The sequence below is a fragment of the Pinus tabuliformis genome, chromosome 7 (genome assembly GCF_031772625.1).
Source record: "Pinus tabuliformis cultivar Carrire ecotype Pingquan chromosome 7, CPIR1, whole genome shotgun sequence".
NCBI classification, from domain to species: domain Eukaryota; kingdom Viridiplantae; phylum Streptophyta; class Pinopsida; order Pinales; family Pinaceae; genus Pinus; species Pinus tabuliformis.
In genome coordinates, this window is record NC_142293.1 from 1,177,490,471 (window position 1) to 1,177,510,463 (window position 19,993).

The 19,993-nt window shown below is 33.6% G+C and overlaps 1 protein-coding gene across 1 annotated transcript; it reads left to right on the top strand.

The window, feature by feature from the left end:
* Positions 1–2,854: 2,854 nt before the first annotated feature.
* On the top strand, positions 2,855–4,353 carry LOC149251647 (early nodulin-like protein 8). Its single transcript, XM_089456555.1, has 2 exons — positions 2,855–3,255; positions 3,697–4,353. The coding sequence occupies exons 1-2, from the start codon at positions 3,063–3,065 to the stop codon at positions 4,083–4,085; spliced, it is 582 nt and encodes a 193-aa protein (XP_089312681.1). The 5' UTR covers positions 2,855–3,062; the 3' UTR covers positions 4,086–4,353.
* The last annotated feature ends 15,640 nt before the right edge of the window (positions 4,354–19,993 follow it).

Sequence of the window (19,993 nt, forward strand, 5' to 3'; positions counted from 1 at the left end):
GATGTATTCTATGAGTCCCACATTCATGCTTGGAATATGGCATGGGGGTGATTTGCTGAAGAGAGACTTGGCTCAGCCAATCTGTGTTTAGGGGGAACATGGTAGTCCCATCTCTGGTTGGTTCATTGCATTCATTAATGAGAAATTCATTCCCTTTATTTTCATGTGTAAATGTACTGATGTATATGTGGATTTTTACGGCTAATATGCTTATGGTATTTATGCTCCTATTATGCTGGTTATATGTATATTTTATGACAACATCTATGTATGGATCTCAGCATGTATTTACTTGTATATGAATGGAGAATGTGTCTATGACCTAATAGAGGATAATGCAACAATTAACATGAGGGAACAATGGTCCATAGAGATTCTCAGATAAGTATGAGATCCATGCACTTAATTATGTTGTTTACACCTGTAGGTTACATGTTGATGATGTTTTTGACAAAATGCCTGTCATGGCTAGTAGGGATCTGGTTATGGTCTTGTTCAGTTTATTCCTTTTGCATCATTGTTTCCCTGTATTTTCACTGATTCTAAGCTATCACTTCATTCTGAGCAGTGGTCTGGGCCTGAAAAAGTGGCTTAAATCCTGGGGTCGCTGGCACAAAACTAGCAATTTTGGTCTCTGGTCGCTGGCAGGCAAGCCTATAAGAGAAAATTTAGGTTGTTGGTCGCTCCCTTGCCCATAGCATGAGAGCGACTATGGCCTAAGAGACCCAGAATAGTAGTGGGACCCAGGGATAGGTTGTCTGAGTGGCTGACTTGTCTCATGAGGGTTCTGTTAATGATGTTGGATGACTATGTCTGATGTTCTGTCGATTCCACTTCCTTAAGGTCACATAGGAGGTCGAATCTGATTATAGTAGCATCTCATCTCATGTTTACCTCGGTTGGCATGGTTACTTGGGTGGATGTGGGAGGAGGGTGTTACAACCTATAGTGCTAATCACTCCGAGATGTAAGATCTTATCTTGCTCTCTAATGAGATAATCACAAATTTTTTCAAAAGATGGCATTTTGTAAGTAGCCCCTTGACTAATAAGTGCTTCTATGGTGGAGTGAAAAGTAAATATAAAAAAAATATGCATTACCAAGATTAGAAAGAATATAACATATAAGTTCATCATATTCCTTCTTTATCTTAGATTCTACATATAAAAGTCTAGTGTTTTAAACTTAGATAGAAAATTCTAAATGCAAGAGAACTAATTACAATTAAGAGAAATTTCTTGATTTTCAAGTTTGCGGTCTTGACTCTTATTATGATCATCAAGTTGGCTTTGAGAGTTTTTCAATTTGCATCTAAAGTCTTAATTCCTTGAAGATAAAATTATAAATAATTAGTAATTGACCTTCCTATTAATCCACATGCTTAATCCTTTTTATTGTTCTACTTGTTTGTTCCATTTAATGTATGAAGGGTGGTGTCTACTATTCCTAAGTTAACCAAATAAAGTCCCTCACTTTCTAATAAACCCATCATGGATTATTTCTATGAAAATAAGTTAAATTGGTAAGTAGTATCTATATTAGACTCACTATATTATGATATGTAGGTAAGATGGCATAAAAATTCTATGAAAATAAGTTAAATTGGTAAGTAGTATCTCAGTTAGACTCACTATATTATGATATGTAGGTAAGATGGCATAAAAATAAGAAACTCAACTCATGGTTTAGATGGAAAGATTTGAAAATAATAAGTAGTTAAAAAAATATAAAGAATACATGTTCTTAATTATTATATCCACCCAAAATCTATAAATTTAGAAACGTACATTAATTTGTAATTTTTTAATTATATAAATATATTATTTAAATTTTACATTATTGAATGTAAATTAATTATATAAATATATTATTTAAATTTTACATTATTGAATGTAAATTTCATTAATATCGTCTCATTAAATAAATTTAAAATAAGATAAATATCTCTCGCAAGAAATAAATTCTATGTTACAAAAATTATCCAAGAGTCTTAATCATTTGAACAAACTTCTATATTTCCTTAAAGATATCGAACAAAGTACACTTAAATTTCTTTCTATAAATGATGTCTTCAGCTTGGATACTGCTGCTATAAACCAAAATCTATAATTTTAATTATCGTTATCTGCTAGTTTGAAATATGGTGAGGTTTTCAAATTGAATCACAGAAGTGCACAATGAACTAACCATGAGACCAACAAATTTACTATTTCACCTCTTCTGGGTTTTAACATCTTCTGAGTTTTAACAGATTTTAAAAATATTTTAAAATGAGCAATTTGAGGTTTTCATATTGCATCACAGAAATGAACAATGAATTTATCATGTTACCAATAAATTTTACAGTTTTATGTGTATTTAGTTTTATAGATTCAAAAAGTTTTAATTTAATTAGATTGTTTTTTAATTAGATTGTTTTTTAGTTTTGAAAATCATGAAAATTTTAGTAAAATTTTAATCAAATGGAAATTCTAATTAGATTGTGATAAAACATAATTTTTTATAAATTTAAGTTATAATTATCAAATTTTAAAATGTTATGTGCCTCAAAAGTTTTTAAACGAGATTAAATCTATTTCTATCGTTAAAAAAACATAATTTAAACACGGCCAATATAAAATATATTTAAACTTTTTTGACCGGTCACTTTTAGCTGTCCAGATAATTCCTCCTTGGTAAACACTTGCATTTAAAAAAGTCTTGGCAAATGAGCCATTTGAGTAACCGATTATTATGCAACTTTCCACGATTGGTTCTTGTTTCTTGTGGCCCACGCTTAGGGCGAGCTGGAGAATCCCGCCATGATTGCCCTTCTCTAGCATGTACAGCTTATCTGGCACAGCTGGAATCCAGCTCAGATCTTGTCCATAGGAGGAACCCCTTACGTTCGCTTACATTAAAATGTCACTTATCTCTACTTCGCTCAGATGCAGGTCCGTATGTTCCCCATTCATCTATTTCACTGCCCTTGAACTTGCGCGGAGCTAAGCTCATTCCCATTCTTAGCAACCACCCAAGCGAGTTTTGGTTGGATTATTCAGATCCCTGGTTGCAGAGGTGAAATGGGGACGTGTTTGGCACTGTGGATAGGGATCGGCCTTTTATTGGTGTCACTGCAGGGAAACAATGCAGTTGCCTCTGCATATGAGTTCAAAGTTGGGGGACTGGATGCATGGGCCCTCCCCACAGGTGGCAGAACGGATCTATACCAGAATTGGGCTGCCAACACCACATTCAAAGTTGGGGATTCTTTCTGTAAGATCTATTTTCTTCTCTTTCCCTTATTCCCCTGTACTTTCTTATTGAATTTTCTTTGTATTTCAGTTTATCTACTCTTTGGGTTTATGCGATTATGTCACATTTCTGTAATCTATTCTTTAGGTTTAACCCATTTGTCAAATTTCTGGAATTGTGATCAATGTTGGTTTTGAGCTTCTTCTTCAGGATCCATGGCATTGACTTTTTTTCTACCAAAAATGAAAAATTAAATTATTACAAATGCATCTTTTCTACTGTTATGTCTCTGTGTGCATGATGCGCATTCTTGGATCTATGTGCACCATATGTATAGATCTGGTTCCCCTGCAGGGCAGAACAAGCCTCTTAGTCATTGAGCCTGAGATGGATTATTGTGATGGGAAGATCTGGATGTTTTGTTTCTAACTTCAACCATTTTCTTCGTGATTGGGATTGCAGTATTCTTGTACCCACCCAGTGAGGATTCAGTAATTCGAGTCACTAAGGCAGCATATATCAGTTGTGATATATCAAATCCGATAGCAAAATTTCAAGATGGAAACACAGTTTTCAAATTCCAACAATGGGGTTCATACTACTTCACTAGTGGTGTACCCGGGCACTGTGAAAAGTCCGAGAAGCTTGCTGTTCTTGTATTGGGTGCCAATGGTGCTATTCCTCCCCAAGATTCCGCTTCTGCTCCCACCCTTGGCGAATCTGGGGGGAGTCCAGCTAATAGTCCGTTTAATAGTTTCAAACCAACTAGTAGTGCTCCTACCCTGCAACCTGCAGGCTCTCTCGGCATTATGGTTGGTCTAGCATTTGCACTATTTGTACTTCTCTTCTAGATCCAGTGTTAGTATTTTTTGGCATTCATTCATTTATTCATAAAAACATTGGCTGATCTCCTGCTCAGTTTGATATTTCTCTTGGAAGTGGACCCATGAAATTGTGGCATCGGCTGTGTAGGGTTTGCTCACATTTGAACGATTTTGAAACTTCAGATTAAAAAATGAAATACCAGTTGATAAAAGGCCAAGGGAGAGAGCATTAGCAAGGTCCATTGTAATGATCTCCATTCATTCATTGACAAAATGTATTACTCATTTATTGTGACTGGTAGTGCACTATTGGTTGTTTTATTGGGATATGCCTTCTTTTGACTTGACAGTCTTGTTGCTTTCATTTGAAATTTTGGAAAACATGTAAAATTGAGGAGAATACTGTGTGAGGGAAGTGCTTGGAATATGGTAATACATGGATAAAATTTGATGTTTTAGGAGAAGTTCGGTACAGGATTTCATGACACATTACAGTAATGTAAAACTCTTCAAATTCCTGTGAGTTCTTCATGTTGCAGAGTTTTTAAAGCTTTCCCAGTTTTTCGGATCCAAATTTTTGCTTGCCAGAGTTCTTCTGGTTTTTCCCAGTGTATATCCCTGCAGAGGTTTGCACCACTGGTGTTTTTAGATAGATAATGAATGATTCAAATTCCAATTCAGTGAACAAAACTCAACAGATCAAGGAACCTCTTATTGCTATGTGGCTCAAATTCCCGATCTAGTTTTCCTCTTCTTTGACAAGGCTATCAAAAGAATTCTCGACCTCCCATCTCTTAACTCCTGGGCTAGACTCTCAAGGGAAAATAATGAAATTTGTCTGTGTAAAGACACAGAAATCCCTTCAATTTTGTAATTATTGAGTAATGTCGTCTTGTTTGGACCCCTGCTGCATTGTCTTCTCTCCACCCATGGAAGGAAATCTTGCAGAAAGCTCCTGGCCAAGCTTTGTCATCAAACCTTTGAGGAAGACACTAAATGAACCATGGTTAATGATGCCAAACAACAGATGGAGTGGTGGTTAATGATGCCAAACAACAGATGGAGTGGTTCGTTACACTCACAACAAAGTTCTTGCAAATGTAAGCAAAAATGTTTGCAGTGTCATTTAAACAAGTTAGGATTTTGGATATTTTTTCATGGCTTAGTCTAATTTATAGGTTAACTAGTTTTTTTTAATGATAAATTGGATAATGAAAATTGGATAGATATTTTTAAAAGCTTGAGTTTAAATTATTTAATCTGTATAATTTAAATGCCTCAATAATTTTTTATGGTGTTGAATTTATTTATGTATTCATAAATATATTTTAAGCAACAAAAATCTTAAAAGTATATTATCCAGTGTTCCACGGGGACGCGTCCCCCAGGGTCGGGTGCGCGCACCCCTCGCACCCCACGCACCCGGGATGGGGAGTCTCTTGGGGTGCGTTTCCCCATGCACCCTTTTTGGGGAGTCTTGGGGAGACGCAAGGGGGTGCGTTTCCCTAGTGTGGGAGTCTAGACTCCCCAAGACTCCCCAAAAAGGGTGCTTTTGGGCGTCCCCCTTCAGTATGGGAGTCTAGACTCCCCAAAAGGGTGCACCTGGGCGTCCCCCTTTAAATTTGTCTAATAAGACTTAAAAATTCAAATTCAAAATCAAAAATTCAAAACTCAAAACCATTAAATTTTATTTTTTTTAAACTAAATAACTAAAACTTAAAAGTCTAAAAAAAAATTAAAATTAAAACTAAATAACTAAAACTTAAAAGCCTAAACCTTAAAGTTAAAAGCTCATTTCATTTCAACCCAAAGTCATTTCCATTTCACTCTTAACTATTTTTGAGTTTGAACTTTGAAACTTTGAGTTATATAGATTTAGTGTTCAAACTTTGAAAATATACTAGTATGTTTTGCTTTCAATTTAGATTCTAGAATGATGGATGATGAATTTAGTTTTTAAATCAATGTAGATTGTAGAATGATGAACCATTGAATGATGAATGATATCGATCAATGTATTTGAATATTTTATTATTGATTTTTATTTTTGTTTTTCGAATCTCATGGTATGTATGAATAATAATTAATTCAATAATGAGACTTGTCACTTGAGTATGTCATATGAATGATGTATGTATCAAAATGAATGATGAGGATGGATCAATGATTCAAATTTCAATTGTCTATTTAATATTTTTATGCTTTCATTATTGAACAGTGAACAATGAATATGAACTTGAAATATATATATATATATATATATACCTCGACGACTCCCCGCACCCCCGAAATTTCCCTAAAATTTGAGGGTACTCCCACACGTCCCCCCTGTGCGTCTCCCCGCACCCGCGTCTCCCCGCACCGGAGTCTTGGTGGAACATTGATATTATCCAATTCTAATAAATTTTATTAAAAAATTATTTTATCTATACATTAAACTATACATTAAACTATACTTTTCACATTAATCGTTTCATTTTTATATTTAAAATTTAATTAAAAATTAAAAAAAAATTATACATTTATTATTAAAATTATTGAAGATGTATCATCTTTAATATCACGAGTATTTTGGAAAGTTTCACATACAGAATATCTAATGATATTACATACATTTCTATTTTAGGTTTAGTTATTACAATTGGAGAAAAACTAGTTAATATCACTTAAGTTTTTTTATTAAAATAATATATTATCTTTAATTTCAATAATAAATTTTGAATTTAATATAAATAGTTTATTACATATATATCATCAATAATAAATTTTGAATTTAATATAAATAATTTATTACATATATTAGTTTGAATGGCGTTGATTCTCCGTAAATTTTCCAATCATATCATACAGCTTAGTGACCAAAACAGCTTCGTTATAAATTACCAATCAGGCAGCTGAATTTGTCACATAGATGGTCAAAATGGAAATCCTGAGTTGGTTGAGATGGAAATATCTGGATATGTAAATATGTGAGATAAAGAAATTATTCGGTTTTATATTTAGGTGAATGGATAAGGTTTTCTGATGGTCATTCATTTAGGGAGTAAAGATGGTTTAGAAAGTTGTTAAATGCGTTCGTGTGCAGTTTTGTTGCATATATTTATTAGCAAGAATTTAAATTTTATGGTTGGAAGTGAAGTAGGTGGTTAATTTTTTTTTAATAATGTAAATAATTACAAGTTGTTAGGATCACGAAACCAAGAGAAGTGGTGGTGTCTAGAGACACTATTGCTTGGGATCCTTATGTTCATGAGGACAAATTTATCCAGATGCATTTCGCTTTTAAATAAGCTATATTCCACATGAAAACCAGACGCAAAAACCATGGGTTCTCATAAACCTGAAACTCGAAAACTGCTGGTAACTTGACCAAGTCAAGTTAACCTTACAATCCCCCATCTTAAACTTGACTCAGGGAGATTAACCCGATACCATTCACTTTGTCTAAGTCCATATAAAAAGGTTACCATCTACTGGATTACATGGGTAACTAGTTGTTATATCCACCAATTATATAAGACACATTTTCACGTACATTGTTCATCAACCATCTTTACATTCTCATATTGCTCCCTCATCTAGGATACTAGTACACTTGCCATCCTAGCACCTATCCAAATGGGCCCATTCCACAACTTGATAACTCCATGTGCCATTGCACTAAATGAATGCCTAATCAAAGTCTTAAGGTCTTACAACATTCGACCTCAAGCTAGTGTATGAGTACACTTGCCACCCTCTTACCTATCTAAGTGGTTCATTCCACAACTTGAGTCATCACATGCTCTTGCACAACATGTATACGTGAACAACAAGTCTTACAACTTCCTGGGGGAATATGCCTACCTATGGCAGGATTTGACAACTTGGACCAAAAAGCTCTTAGGGTATTCACACATCACTGATGTTATCAGACCATTGTGGCTCTCATCACATGCTAGCTCCTTCACTAAACCTCAAACACCATTGAGTCCATCTCCATTTTTCTCGTCCATATGACCACTCTCTCACTACATCTCTAGCTTTGCTAATCCATTGCTTGAATTGGCTTTTCTCACTGCTTGACCTCTCTCTCCTTATATCTCCAATCCATGTTATTCATTCACATCCTCATTATCATTGTGTGTCCTCTTCTTGACTTTTCTTGCTACTCTCGAAACTGTTACACACTTGCCTTAACATGCTTCGAGCCTCATGCTCTCTTGGACCTCCCATAGTTTGTTGTCCTCCATGGTCGCACTTACTCTATGGGCCTACACCATGACCAATGCCCTAGGTACCAATGCTTGTTGATCTAGCTACCTTCTCCATTTTGAAATTATCCTTCAAATAAATACTTCTTCCCTGAGTGCTATGCTTCTTCTTTTGCCCTTAATTTATTTGGACCATAAGACCTTTTCTTTAAATGAGAGTGCTTGTTTCAACCCATAAAGGCTCTTCTTCAACCTACATACAAGGTTCTCTTTACCTTTTACCTTGAATCTTTTTGGTTGTTCCATATAAATTTCCTCCTTCCATTCTCCATGAAGGAAAGTTGACTTCACATCTAATTGTTCTCATTCCAAGTCTAAAGCAACAATAAGACCAAGGATAACTCTTATGGATGGCATTTTTTTTAACAACGTGGTGAATCGGTAATTGCCAGACCTAATCTAACGAAGACCCAGTATCAATTCTTGTAGTTGCCATTATAACACCAAGAGTACATCCAACAACCTACAAGCATATATACTAATTTCTTATGATTTTGGCAAGAGCCGAGACTCACGGATAAGGGATGTCTACTCCTTGAGCCGCCTCAATGTGATTTGAACCCTGACCTCGTGGGTTTCACCCAACAAACCCAACCACCTCACCACACATCACTGTATTCTTATGGATGACATTTTAATAACATGTGAAAAGTTTTTTGTAAATTCAATACCTTCTTTTTGTGCAAATCCCTTCACCACCAGCCTTGCCTTATATCTTTCCTTCTTCTCTTCACTCTCATGTTTAATCCTATGTACCCATTTGTTTTATAAGGCATTTCTTCCTTTTGGAAGCTTCACTAACTCCTAAGTTTTGTTTTCCAATAGAGAGTCCATGTTTTCCTCCATTGCTCTCTTCCAATTTTTGCTAGTTTCCACTTCACAAGCTTCCTAAGAACAATGAGATTCAATTTCATCAGTTAGTGAAATATAATTTGAGGGTGGATACTATTATGAGGGCTTATGAGGCCGAGTAGACCTACAAACCATCACTGTGGTGGTGTGTTTTCCGGTTGAATCCCTTGTAAAGGTTATGACAAGTTTTCTTCTTGTTGTTGTCCATCATTTTCCACTTGCTGTCATCCTATTCTTGAATTAGCTGCCCAGATTCTTGCAATAGTGGGATATTTTCTTGTTGTTCTGTAAACTTGCCAACAATTTTCTTGACCTCCATATCACCTGTAGGCCTTTTATATATTTCTAAGTCATTAAATGTTACATTCCTACTTCTAACAATTTTCTGATTAACCAAATCCCAAAGATGGTAACCAAACTCACCATTTGCATATCCCAGAAAAACACATTTCATTAATTTATCCTCCAATTTGGTTCTATGATCTTTCATAATTTGCATAAATGCTTCACATCAAAAATTTCTCAAGTGAGAATAATTTACCTTCTTACCGGTCCAAACTTATTCAAGAATATCATTGTCTAGGGTTGTATAAGGTGAGCGATTTATGAATTAACAAGTTGTCCTCACTGTTTCAACCCATGAATGTTTTCCCAATCTAGAATTTGACAACATACTCCTCACCTTCCCCTTGATAGTGCAATTCATCCTTTCTGCAATACCATTCTGTTCGGAAGTACTAGGGACAATCTTCTCATGTTTAATGTCAAATCTATTACAATAATTCTTGAATGCAGTGGAGCAACTCTCCACTATTATCTTTCTTCAAACACTTTAGTAATTTGTTAGTCTCTTTCAACAACATGAAATTTTTGAAACTATATCTCAAATACCTCATCTTTACTTTTCATAGGGTAGGCCCAAACCTTCCTAAATGCATTATCTATGAATGTGACAAAATATGAGACTCCTCCTAAAGACTTAACATTCATGGGCCCAAACACAACAAAGTATATTAATTCTAATACTAGTTTGTAGGATCACGAAACTGAGAGAAATAGTTGTGTCTAAAGGCGTTATTGCTTGGGATCCTAAAAGGCCACGAGAACAAATTTACCCGGAGTCTTTCCACCTTTAAATATATTATATTCCACACAAATACCATAAACAAAGCCATGGGTTCTCATAAACTTGTAACCTGAAAACTACCAATAATTTGATCAAGTCAATTTACCTGGACCATCATAAAACAAATCTCCATTTATAAAATACAAATACCTATATAAATATAAACAAAATATTTCATTAAATCTAACGATAAAAAATATTCCCTTTTATTAAATTTTAAATATATACTTTATATTTATAATAAAAAGCTTAATATCTAATACACTTTGATTCCAAAATATTATACTCTCTTTTCAATAAAAATATTCCCGCTCTAATATCTAATACACTTTGATTCCAAAATATTATACTCTCTTTTCAATAAAACATGTCTATTGACAATAAAAAAAAAATATTCCCTTTTACTAAATTTTGAATATATACTTATATTTATAATAAAAAACTCTAGTATATAATACACTTTGATTCCAAAATGTTATACTCTCTTTTCAATAAAGACATGTCTATTCACATAAAATTAAAATAATTTAAATAAAATAAGAATGAAATAAATATAATAGATATAACGTTTTGAATAACATTCTAACGTAACGTAAGAAAATATAAACATTTAAAAAAAATAATGAATGACTAAAAAAATGATATTTATGATTTATGATTAATTTTAAGTCTAATTATCAAAGGTATAAATTACATGAAATAAAGTTAAATAATATTTAAGTAATATAATATTATTTCATTTCTTTATTTTATTAATATCCTTTAAAATTTATCAACAATATTTAGATTGAGTGATTCAATAAGTGTTTACTTTAATTAAAAAAATCATATTCGGTAAGAAGGGTGAATATAAAGAATTTATGTTTGGTATCTTGATTAAAGTACATTAAAATATAAAGAATGTTTGTTAGGTTTTTTTATGATAAAATAATTTTTTGCTGAATTAAAATTTCAAAATACAAATATGAAACCAGATGTGATAGGTATAATTTTCTTAAAAAAAATCTTAAAATTTTATAAGTTTTTACTTTTATAAGTATTTATTTTTATACTAAGACATTTTTATGGGTTAAATTTATTTTTATATTTATTTTTATACTAAGACATTTTTATGGGTTAAATTTATTTTTATATTATCTAGATATAGTTTATTTAAATTTGAGATAGCTAGTTGAGGGAGCTCATAGAAGTATTTTTTGAAGAAGGTTTATGTTGTCCCATAGAGTTGAACTTCTTCCATACTTTCATAGGAAGACATCTTTATGGGGCAAATTTATTCTTATATTATTTAGAAATAGTTCATTTAGATTTGGGTTAGCTAGTTGAGGGAGTTGGCAGACGTACTTCTTGAAGAAGGTTTATGTTGTCACATAGAGAGTTAAATTTCTTCTATTTTGGTAGAGATTTTATCTTCTAACTTTTTTATCAGACTATAGTGTTCTATCGAAATTTCCATAGAAAAAATAAGGAAACCAACTAATTGCAATTTAATTAGAGAAATAACTTTTTCCTATATTTTTTGCAATTATTCAAATAGAAATTTAATACTTACAATAAAAATTAATACTCAATTATATTAAATATGTTTCTATTAATATTTGCAATTATCCAAATAGAAATTTAATACTTACAATAAAAATCAATACTCAATTAATATATTTTTATTAATATTTGAGTTGTAGTTATTTAAGATAGTTAAATTCAATACAACAAAAATATTATTTTTAATAAATTAAATTTCAATAATCTATATTTTTTTTAAAATATGACCAAACAACATTTTATTGTGACCTTGATATAGTGGTCAAATTTCCATCTCTTAGTTCTTACACAACTTTAAGCATGTATATTTTTACAGTTAACAATAATGATGAAAACTTGTGGAACATTGTGTGATCTTGTAGAGGTGTTCAATGTTTTGGGTGAACACTTCACCAATCTTCAAGGGAAAAAACTCAAATAATCAAAATAACCAATCGTTCAACTCTCATCACAACAATTTTTTGAAATCGGTTAAGATATTAACGTTTAATTTTTACAAAAATGTAAAAAGATCTAAAATCATAACTTAATGCTAACCTTCAAAGCCCAAAGCCCTTACCCTTTATAAACTATACCCAACAAACTCCAAAGACCTAGATGGTTAGTAATTCTCATGTACTTGGATATCATTTCCTCTTGTCTAAAGGTTGATAATAAAAACCTAAAGGACCCCTCAATGGTTAGGTCAACTATTTGGATGGAAGGTGTTAAAAGAGTATTTTATATTTTCTAACATTTTCCATGTCATTTTTGTTTTCTCATGGGACAATTGAATGGTTGATACAATGGGATCTTATCTCCTCCACCCAGTTTCAAATTCTATGGGGAACATCTTTGGCTTTTTGTGAAGTATGCTCCCCCACCGTTGTGGAGTCTTGGCTCTTGTTAAGTCACAAATTCCTAGTATATTTGGCTTACGGGTTGTTGGATATACTCTTGGTGTTATAGTGGCAACCCCTAGGTTTGATCTTGGACCTCGCCTAGATTACTCCAATGAGTCACGATTCACCATATATATATATATATATATATCATTTTTCAAAGAAGCATCTATGGTACAAGCGACAATAACTTAATGCTAAATCATAATTATTAAATATATAATATTTTGTGTGGAGCAACAACTTCACAAAAGAAAGAATTCAGGTTTGGTAAGAAGGGTGAATGTATTGTGTATATAAAAGAAAGCATGATTAAAACACTAATTTTGCATTTGGTCTAATTTAAAAATGTATATTGTCATTGTTAGATTAAAATGTTATTATAGCTACAAGAAAACCAAAATTAACATTGTCTATGTCTTTAAGGAATTTAGTAATTCATTTAGACATTGGCAAAAAAAATTGAAAAGCCTATAACTAAGTAGAATGGTATTCATCCTTTCGATGTTCAAATCCTTTGGGTTTAGTCCTAGTTTCATTAATAATGTCGAAAACTTGTTTGCATACATGTGGACATATCTTTCCATTAATAGAGGCATGTTTGAGTGCATGGGGATTTTTAGATTGATTATACAAGGTTGTCCCTTAGTGTTGATCATATCTTTCTTGGCTAATAAAACCTTTAGCTATATATTGTGCTCTAAATTAAACTTGCGCCTAATCCATGGGATACCTCTCTTTGAAAAATAGGTCAAATAATTGGTTAATGGGCATTTCATTAATGACTCCACTATAATTATTATCAATGACCAAACTTATTTGGTACACACTATTGGAGTCTCTAGACACCTTCTATGTGGCCTTGGAATCCAATACTCAATGGGCAAGCCACATTGTTATAGGGAAAGACAAGGACCTATTCATGGCTAGTTGGCCTTTCAAAACCAACTGTGGATTTGTTGTGGATCCAATTGGACCAAATCTATATTTTTATGGGCATCCCTTTTTCCTTTCAAGCTTTGTCTTAAGAACTTTGGGAGGTTGTTGTCTAGGTAGAGGGCAGAGAAAAATATTGATAAGAGGATTTCCAAACCCTTTTCCTTAGAAGAAAAATTCTAGATATGCATTAAGGCATTGGTTCCAACTCATGCTCAACATTCCTCCTATTAGGTTATGTGATGGACCTATAGTCTTCCTGGATTTTTCTTTGCAAATTTAGGCTTCTCCCAAATTTATTTTAACAATTAAGGTCATGCAACACCACCTTGCCTCTATCACAATGGCTTGGCCAATCCACACCTACTAAAATCAAATTATTCCTCTTTACTTAATATTTGCACATGACTTTGCTTTAAGCTACAATCCATTAAATACCATTAAGTCCTACTCAACCAACTTCAATCAATTATCAGCACACATCCAATTATGGCCTTTAAAATATCACAAAAATAGTTTAACACTTAGTTACTATTTCAATACTTAGGCAACACAAAGCAAAGCAAGGAACAATAACATCCAAAAGTCATAAAGAGTCCACAAAACACATATAGGTGGTTGAAACTATATTACAAATATAAAATGAATATAAGGAAATATAACTTTTGTTTATTTCCCAATAAACTTGCACAATCCAACTCATATAGAAACCAAAGGCATACCTCCTATAGTACTTGCTTCTTCTTCTTCTTCTCACACAACCAATGCACTTTTCCTTACTGTACCTAATCCTAATCTTATCACAATCATATAGCTTCTGTACACTCCTTGTGAATAACTAATCATTTCTTTCCTTAACAGTTTTGATGCATTCTCATTTATGTGATACTTTCCTTGCATTTGTAAGACCCTTCACTCTAAGGTGGATCAAAGTTCCATTCTTTCATGTGCTTCCTCTAGTGACTTGTCTACCGACCATCCATGTCCAAATAGTTTTCTTGATAGTGCAATCAAGTTTTCCCAAGTCTACCTAAGTTTGCCTAAGTTTGGCGAACTACACCCAAGCGTGCCTAATTGCACCTAAGTGCATCTAAGTTTTCTCAATGAATTTGTTCCTGGTGGATGTGCACCTAATGATTCCATCCCACAATTGCACTCTATGAATTCTTGTGCTCAAATAAACCTCCACCATTCATTGCAACAACCAAGTGTGGAGCACCCAACTCCTTTCTACTACATGTAGTCCAAGCCTCTAAGCTAGTCAAGCTATCTAGGCAAAACTTGTTTTTCATGTGTTATTATTGAAGATTAGGTAAGGCCTTCTACCTGTTATGCAACTAACTCAAAAAATAGAAGACAAGATAGATCAACGACTTCAAAATCAACCTCTTTAAGGGGGCAACCTCCTTTACATTACACAAATGAACAATTCTTGGATGATACAAATGACAAGACCTCCTTTCTATATATAGGAGTCTAAGGGGTCCCAATACAATTAGAGCCTACATAAAAATAATATTGTAGGGGAACAAAAATAACATTAGTGGGCTTCTATGGGGCACAATAATAACAACATGGGGACTACATGGGCACAAGAATACAATAAGGGGGTTGCACTGATAACAATAAGGCGTTACACTAGTAGTATAGGGACCTAACATGCCCCTCTCCTTCAAAAAATTTTGTCCTCAATGCTTGAGTAGTTATGGATGATTTTGTATAAAATTCTCATCCTCCCATGTGGAATCTTCAGCGGGTGAGTTCTTCCACTTGATGAGATACTCTGAAATTGATCGATTTCGTAGCTGTTGATTTCTTGTTTATGTGATTGCTTCAAGTTCCAATATGATTTTTCCTTCCTCGTCAAGCTCTGGAAATATTGTTTGAACTGGGATCTTCTCACCTATAACCTTCTTTAAGCATGAAACATGGAAAACTGGGTGCACCCGGGAATATGCAGGAAGCTTCAATTTCTATGCCATACTACCAATATTTTGTAACACCTTTTACGGACCATAATAATTTGGTGATAATTTATTATCCTTCTTATCTTTCTTGAGGGACATTTGTTTGTATGGCTGTAGTCATAGAAATACCTAGTCAACTACATCAAAACTTATTTCACTGTGATGTTGATATGCCTATTGTTTCATTCTATTCTGCGCTAAAGTGAGGTTATCCTTTAAGAGTTTGAGAACTTGTTGTTGATGCTCCATGTGATCTTCCACTGCTTGAACCTTAGAATTTTATTTTAAAGATGATGTGATGGACGATTGATGATATCCATAAAGTGCCATAAATGGGGTCATTTTTGCTACAATATGGAAGGAAGTGTTATACCACCATTCAGCCAGAGGCAACCACTTTATCCATTGTGTTTGTTTATCAGATACAAAGCAACGAAGATATCCTTCCAAAAATTTGTTCACTATCTCCGTTTTCCCATTAGATTGAGGATGATAAGATGAGCTATGAGCTAACTGAGTACCCAGACAAGAAAATAATTATGTCCAAAAATTTCCAGTGAAAATGGGATCTCTATCGCTTACAATAATCTTTGGGTTTCCATGTAGCTTTTGAATTATTTCCATAAATGCAATAGCAAATGTACTGGCTTTAAATGGATGAGATAATGCACAAAAGTGTGCATACTTGGTAAGTCTATCAACTACCACCATGATGACACTCTTTCCTTCGGACTTGGGTAAACCTGCGATAAAATCCATTGAAACCTCCTCCTAATGTTGACTTGGAATGGATAAAGGTTGTAACAGACCTGCGGTCTTAATTGTATCAACTTTATTTTGTTGGAAAACCAAACATTCCGCCACAAAATTTTGAATATCAGCTTTAAGGCCATCCCAAAAAAAAATATTTCTTAACCCTGTGGTAAGTTTTTTAAAATCCCAAGTGCCCTCCTAAGGGAGAGGTGTGGGATTCCAGAAGAATATTTTGTTTGAGTTGGGAATTTTTATAGAGATATAAGTGATCTTTGTACCATAACGAATCATTTTTCCAGCTAAATGTATCAGATGTATTGGGATCTTGCTACAAATTTTGAATGAGTGCCCACACTTCTTCGTCATTCTTCCATTCATCCCTTGCTTTGTTTATCCAATCTGGTTGGATAATAGAAATGGCACAAAACAATGCTTCCACATCCCCATCCTTTCTTGAGAGTGCATCTGCGACAACATTTTGCTTCCCTTTTTTGTATATGATTTCAAAGTCATAACTCAACTTCTTTTTGACCCATTTTTGTTGCTCTTTTGAAGATAATCTTTGCTCTAAAAAGCATTTAAGACTATCATGATCCATTTTTACCTTGAAGTGTCTTCCCATTAGGTAGTATCACCATTTCATAAGTGCATGTAGTATTCCCAACATTTCCTTCTCATAAATAGTTTTGTGTAAATACTTTCCTTTGATTGGATGACTTTCGAAAGAAATGGGTATTTATTCTTGCATTAAAACATGAACGATTCCATTTCCTAAGGCATCACATTCCACAATAAAGGTTTTTGTGAAGTTTGGCATAGCTAAGACCTGTGCTTGGAACATTGCCTCTTTAAGATGTTCAAAGGCACGCGTTGCTTCTAGAGTCCAAGAAATTGAATCTTTCTTTAGTAATGTTGTTAGAGGTGCTGCTATTCTCCCATAATTATTAGAAAACTTATGATAATACCATATCAACCCGAGAAATCCTCATAGATTCTTTATGGATGTGGGGATTTTTCATTCCTTAATGGCTTTAATTTTTCTATGCTATACCTTAACACCTTCATGAGATACAATATGACCCAAATATTCCACCTCTCGTACTTCAAAGAAAAATTTGGAGGTTTTTGCATATAATTGTTTCTCCTCCAATAGTTTGAGCACCCTATCAACATGTTGAACATGATCCTTCCAAGACTTGTTCTAGATTACTATATCATTAAAAAATACTAACACAAATTTTCTAAGTAAGGGTTTGAAAATGGAATTCATCAAACATTGAAATGTAGAAGGTGCATTGGTAAGGCCAAAAGGCATGACCAAAAATTCATAATGAACTTCATGAGTTCTAAATGCTATTTTTGGAATGTCTTCAGCCTTCATTATGATTTGATGATATCCTGAATGAAGATCCAACTTAGTGAAGTAAATTTCTCCATGTAATTCATCCAATAATTCATCAATGATAGGAATGTGAAATTTATCTTTAGTAGTAATCTTGTTGAGCTCCGTATAATCTGGACACATGCGCCATGATCCATCCTTCTTGTGTACCAATACTACTGGAGCAAAGAAAGAAATTTGACTAGGTTGAATTATACCAGCCTCTAGCATTTCTGCAACCATACGTTTAATTTCACTCTTTTGGGCATATGGATATCTGTAAGGCCTGATGTTTGGGGGAACAATTTCTGGAATCAAATGAATAGCATGATCATGATCATGAATAGGTGGGAGGCCTTTGGGAGTCTCAAATACCTTGGAATGATTTTCCAAAACATTTTGGAGATATGGAGAAATAGATGATTTCAATGTGGAAGCCTCTAGTTAACATAATTGTGCAATTATGCCTCGTTGTTATTTATTTAGAAGCTTTGTCATGCTGTTAGAGATAATTATCTTTCCTGGTTTCCCCACAATACCCCTTAATTCAACTTCCTTTCCTTACCAAAAAAAATTCAATAAAAGTTCTTGAAAATTAAAAGATATTGTACCTGAAGATTATAGCCGTTGGACTCCTAGTACAACATCAACACCACCCACTGGAATGGAAAGCATTGAACTATTCAATACATATTCTCCCATGGATAGCTTGATATTATGGCACTTTCCAGAGAAATTTATGGTTCCTCCATTTGCAACCATCACTTGACACTCTGGTGCTGGATATAGGAAGCAATTCAATTCCTTGGCTATCTTACAATGAATAAAATTATGGGTACTACCTGAATCAATCAACACTATTACCTTTTTCTTCTTGATATGTACTTCTATCTTGAGAGTTTGAGGAGTGGTAATTCCTACCAATGCATTACAAGATATGGTCAGATTCATTTCTTATTTCTATAGGGTTGGTTCCTAGTGTATATCCTCTTCTTTTGACATTTCTTGTTCTGTTTCTTCCTCTTCACAATCTATGTAAAATAATTTCTTCCCAGCACACTTATCCCCTTTAGTGTATTTGTTATCACAACCGTAACAAATCCCTTTTTCTCTTTTTTCTTCCAATTGTTGTGGTGTCAACCTTGTAGGTTGTGCAAGGCGAGGGGAAAAAACACTTCCATCTTTATAGTTGTGAGTGGTAGGCTTCCTTGTTGCCATAATTTTTCTTTCAATTTTTCTTGCCAAACTGAATGCCTTCTACAATGAATCAATTTCCCAAAGGTGAACCTCATGTTGGATGTTATCCTTTAAAGTCCCTATGAACTTATCAATTCTATGCTCCCATGGAATATATTTTACCCTTATATTAAATTTTTGGAATTCCTCAACGTGCTCCACCATTGAACCCTTTTGTTTGAGATTTATCAATTGGCTAAATAAGGTGTTTCTTTTTGTATCCTCGTAATGTGCTATCATTTCCTCCATAAAAAGTGACCAAGTGCCAATTTGTTTATGAGAGCAAAGCCATCAATGCCATACAAACTAATTGGGTTCTAAATATAAAGTTACAATCCTTACCTTTTGTGTGCTTTGCACATTATGGAGATCGAAATATTGCTCCATCTGTAGTATCCATGTTACGGGATCCTTGCCATAAAACTTCCTCATATTGATCTTTGTAACATGATGGGTCTTCAATCCAACATTAGATTCTATGGAATCATGATTAACATTTCTTTTGTTCTCATCATGAGTTTCCTCTACTACCTTTTCGCCATTAGGAAGAATTTCTTGAAGCAACTTTGCCAAACCCCCTTTCAAACCTTCGATGTCTTTCTTCAAATATTTAATGTTTACTTCTAAACCATCCATCTTAGATCCCACACCATCCATATTAGCTTCCACAACATTCATATTAGCTTCCATTGCTTTCTTTAAACCATCCATCTTATTTGTTGCACTTCATCTCATAATTTTGATATATAATGTTGCATTTCTTCCTCTTCTTCATGAGTCATGGTAGAGATTTTAGGTTGCTTACTAGGTGTTTCCATTTTCTTTCTTCGGGGCATCAATTAATCATAATTATGCTTCACTATTCCCTTTGAATTACTTCAAACTATTTTTTCAAACCAAATTTATGCAAATATTTAAAAAGACTACACACCTTTTTTTGCTTTGTAGGAGCTCGATATTGAATCTGTTGTATCTCTGTGATGTCAGATCTTAAAGATATGAAATTTC

Coding starts and splice junctions, on each gene's coding strand:
- LOC149251647 (XM_089456555.1), top strand. CDS start 3,063: ATGGGGACGTGTTTGGCACTGTGGATAGGGATCGGCCTTTTATTGGTG. Junction 3,256..3,696: donor CAAAGTTGGGGATTCTTTCT/GTAAGATCTATT, acceptor TTGGGATTGCAG/TATTCTTGTACCCACCCAGT.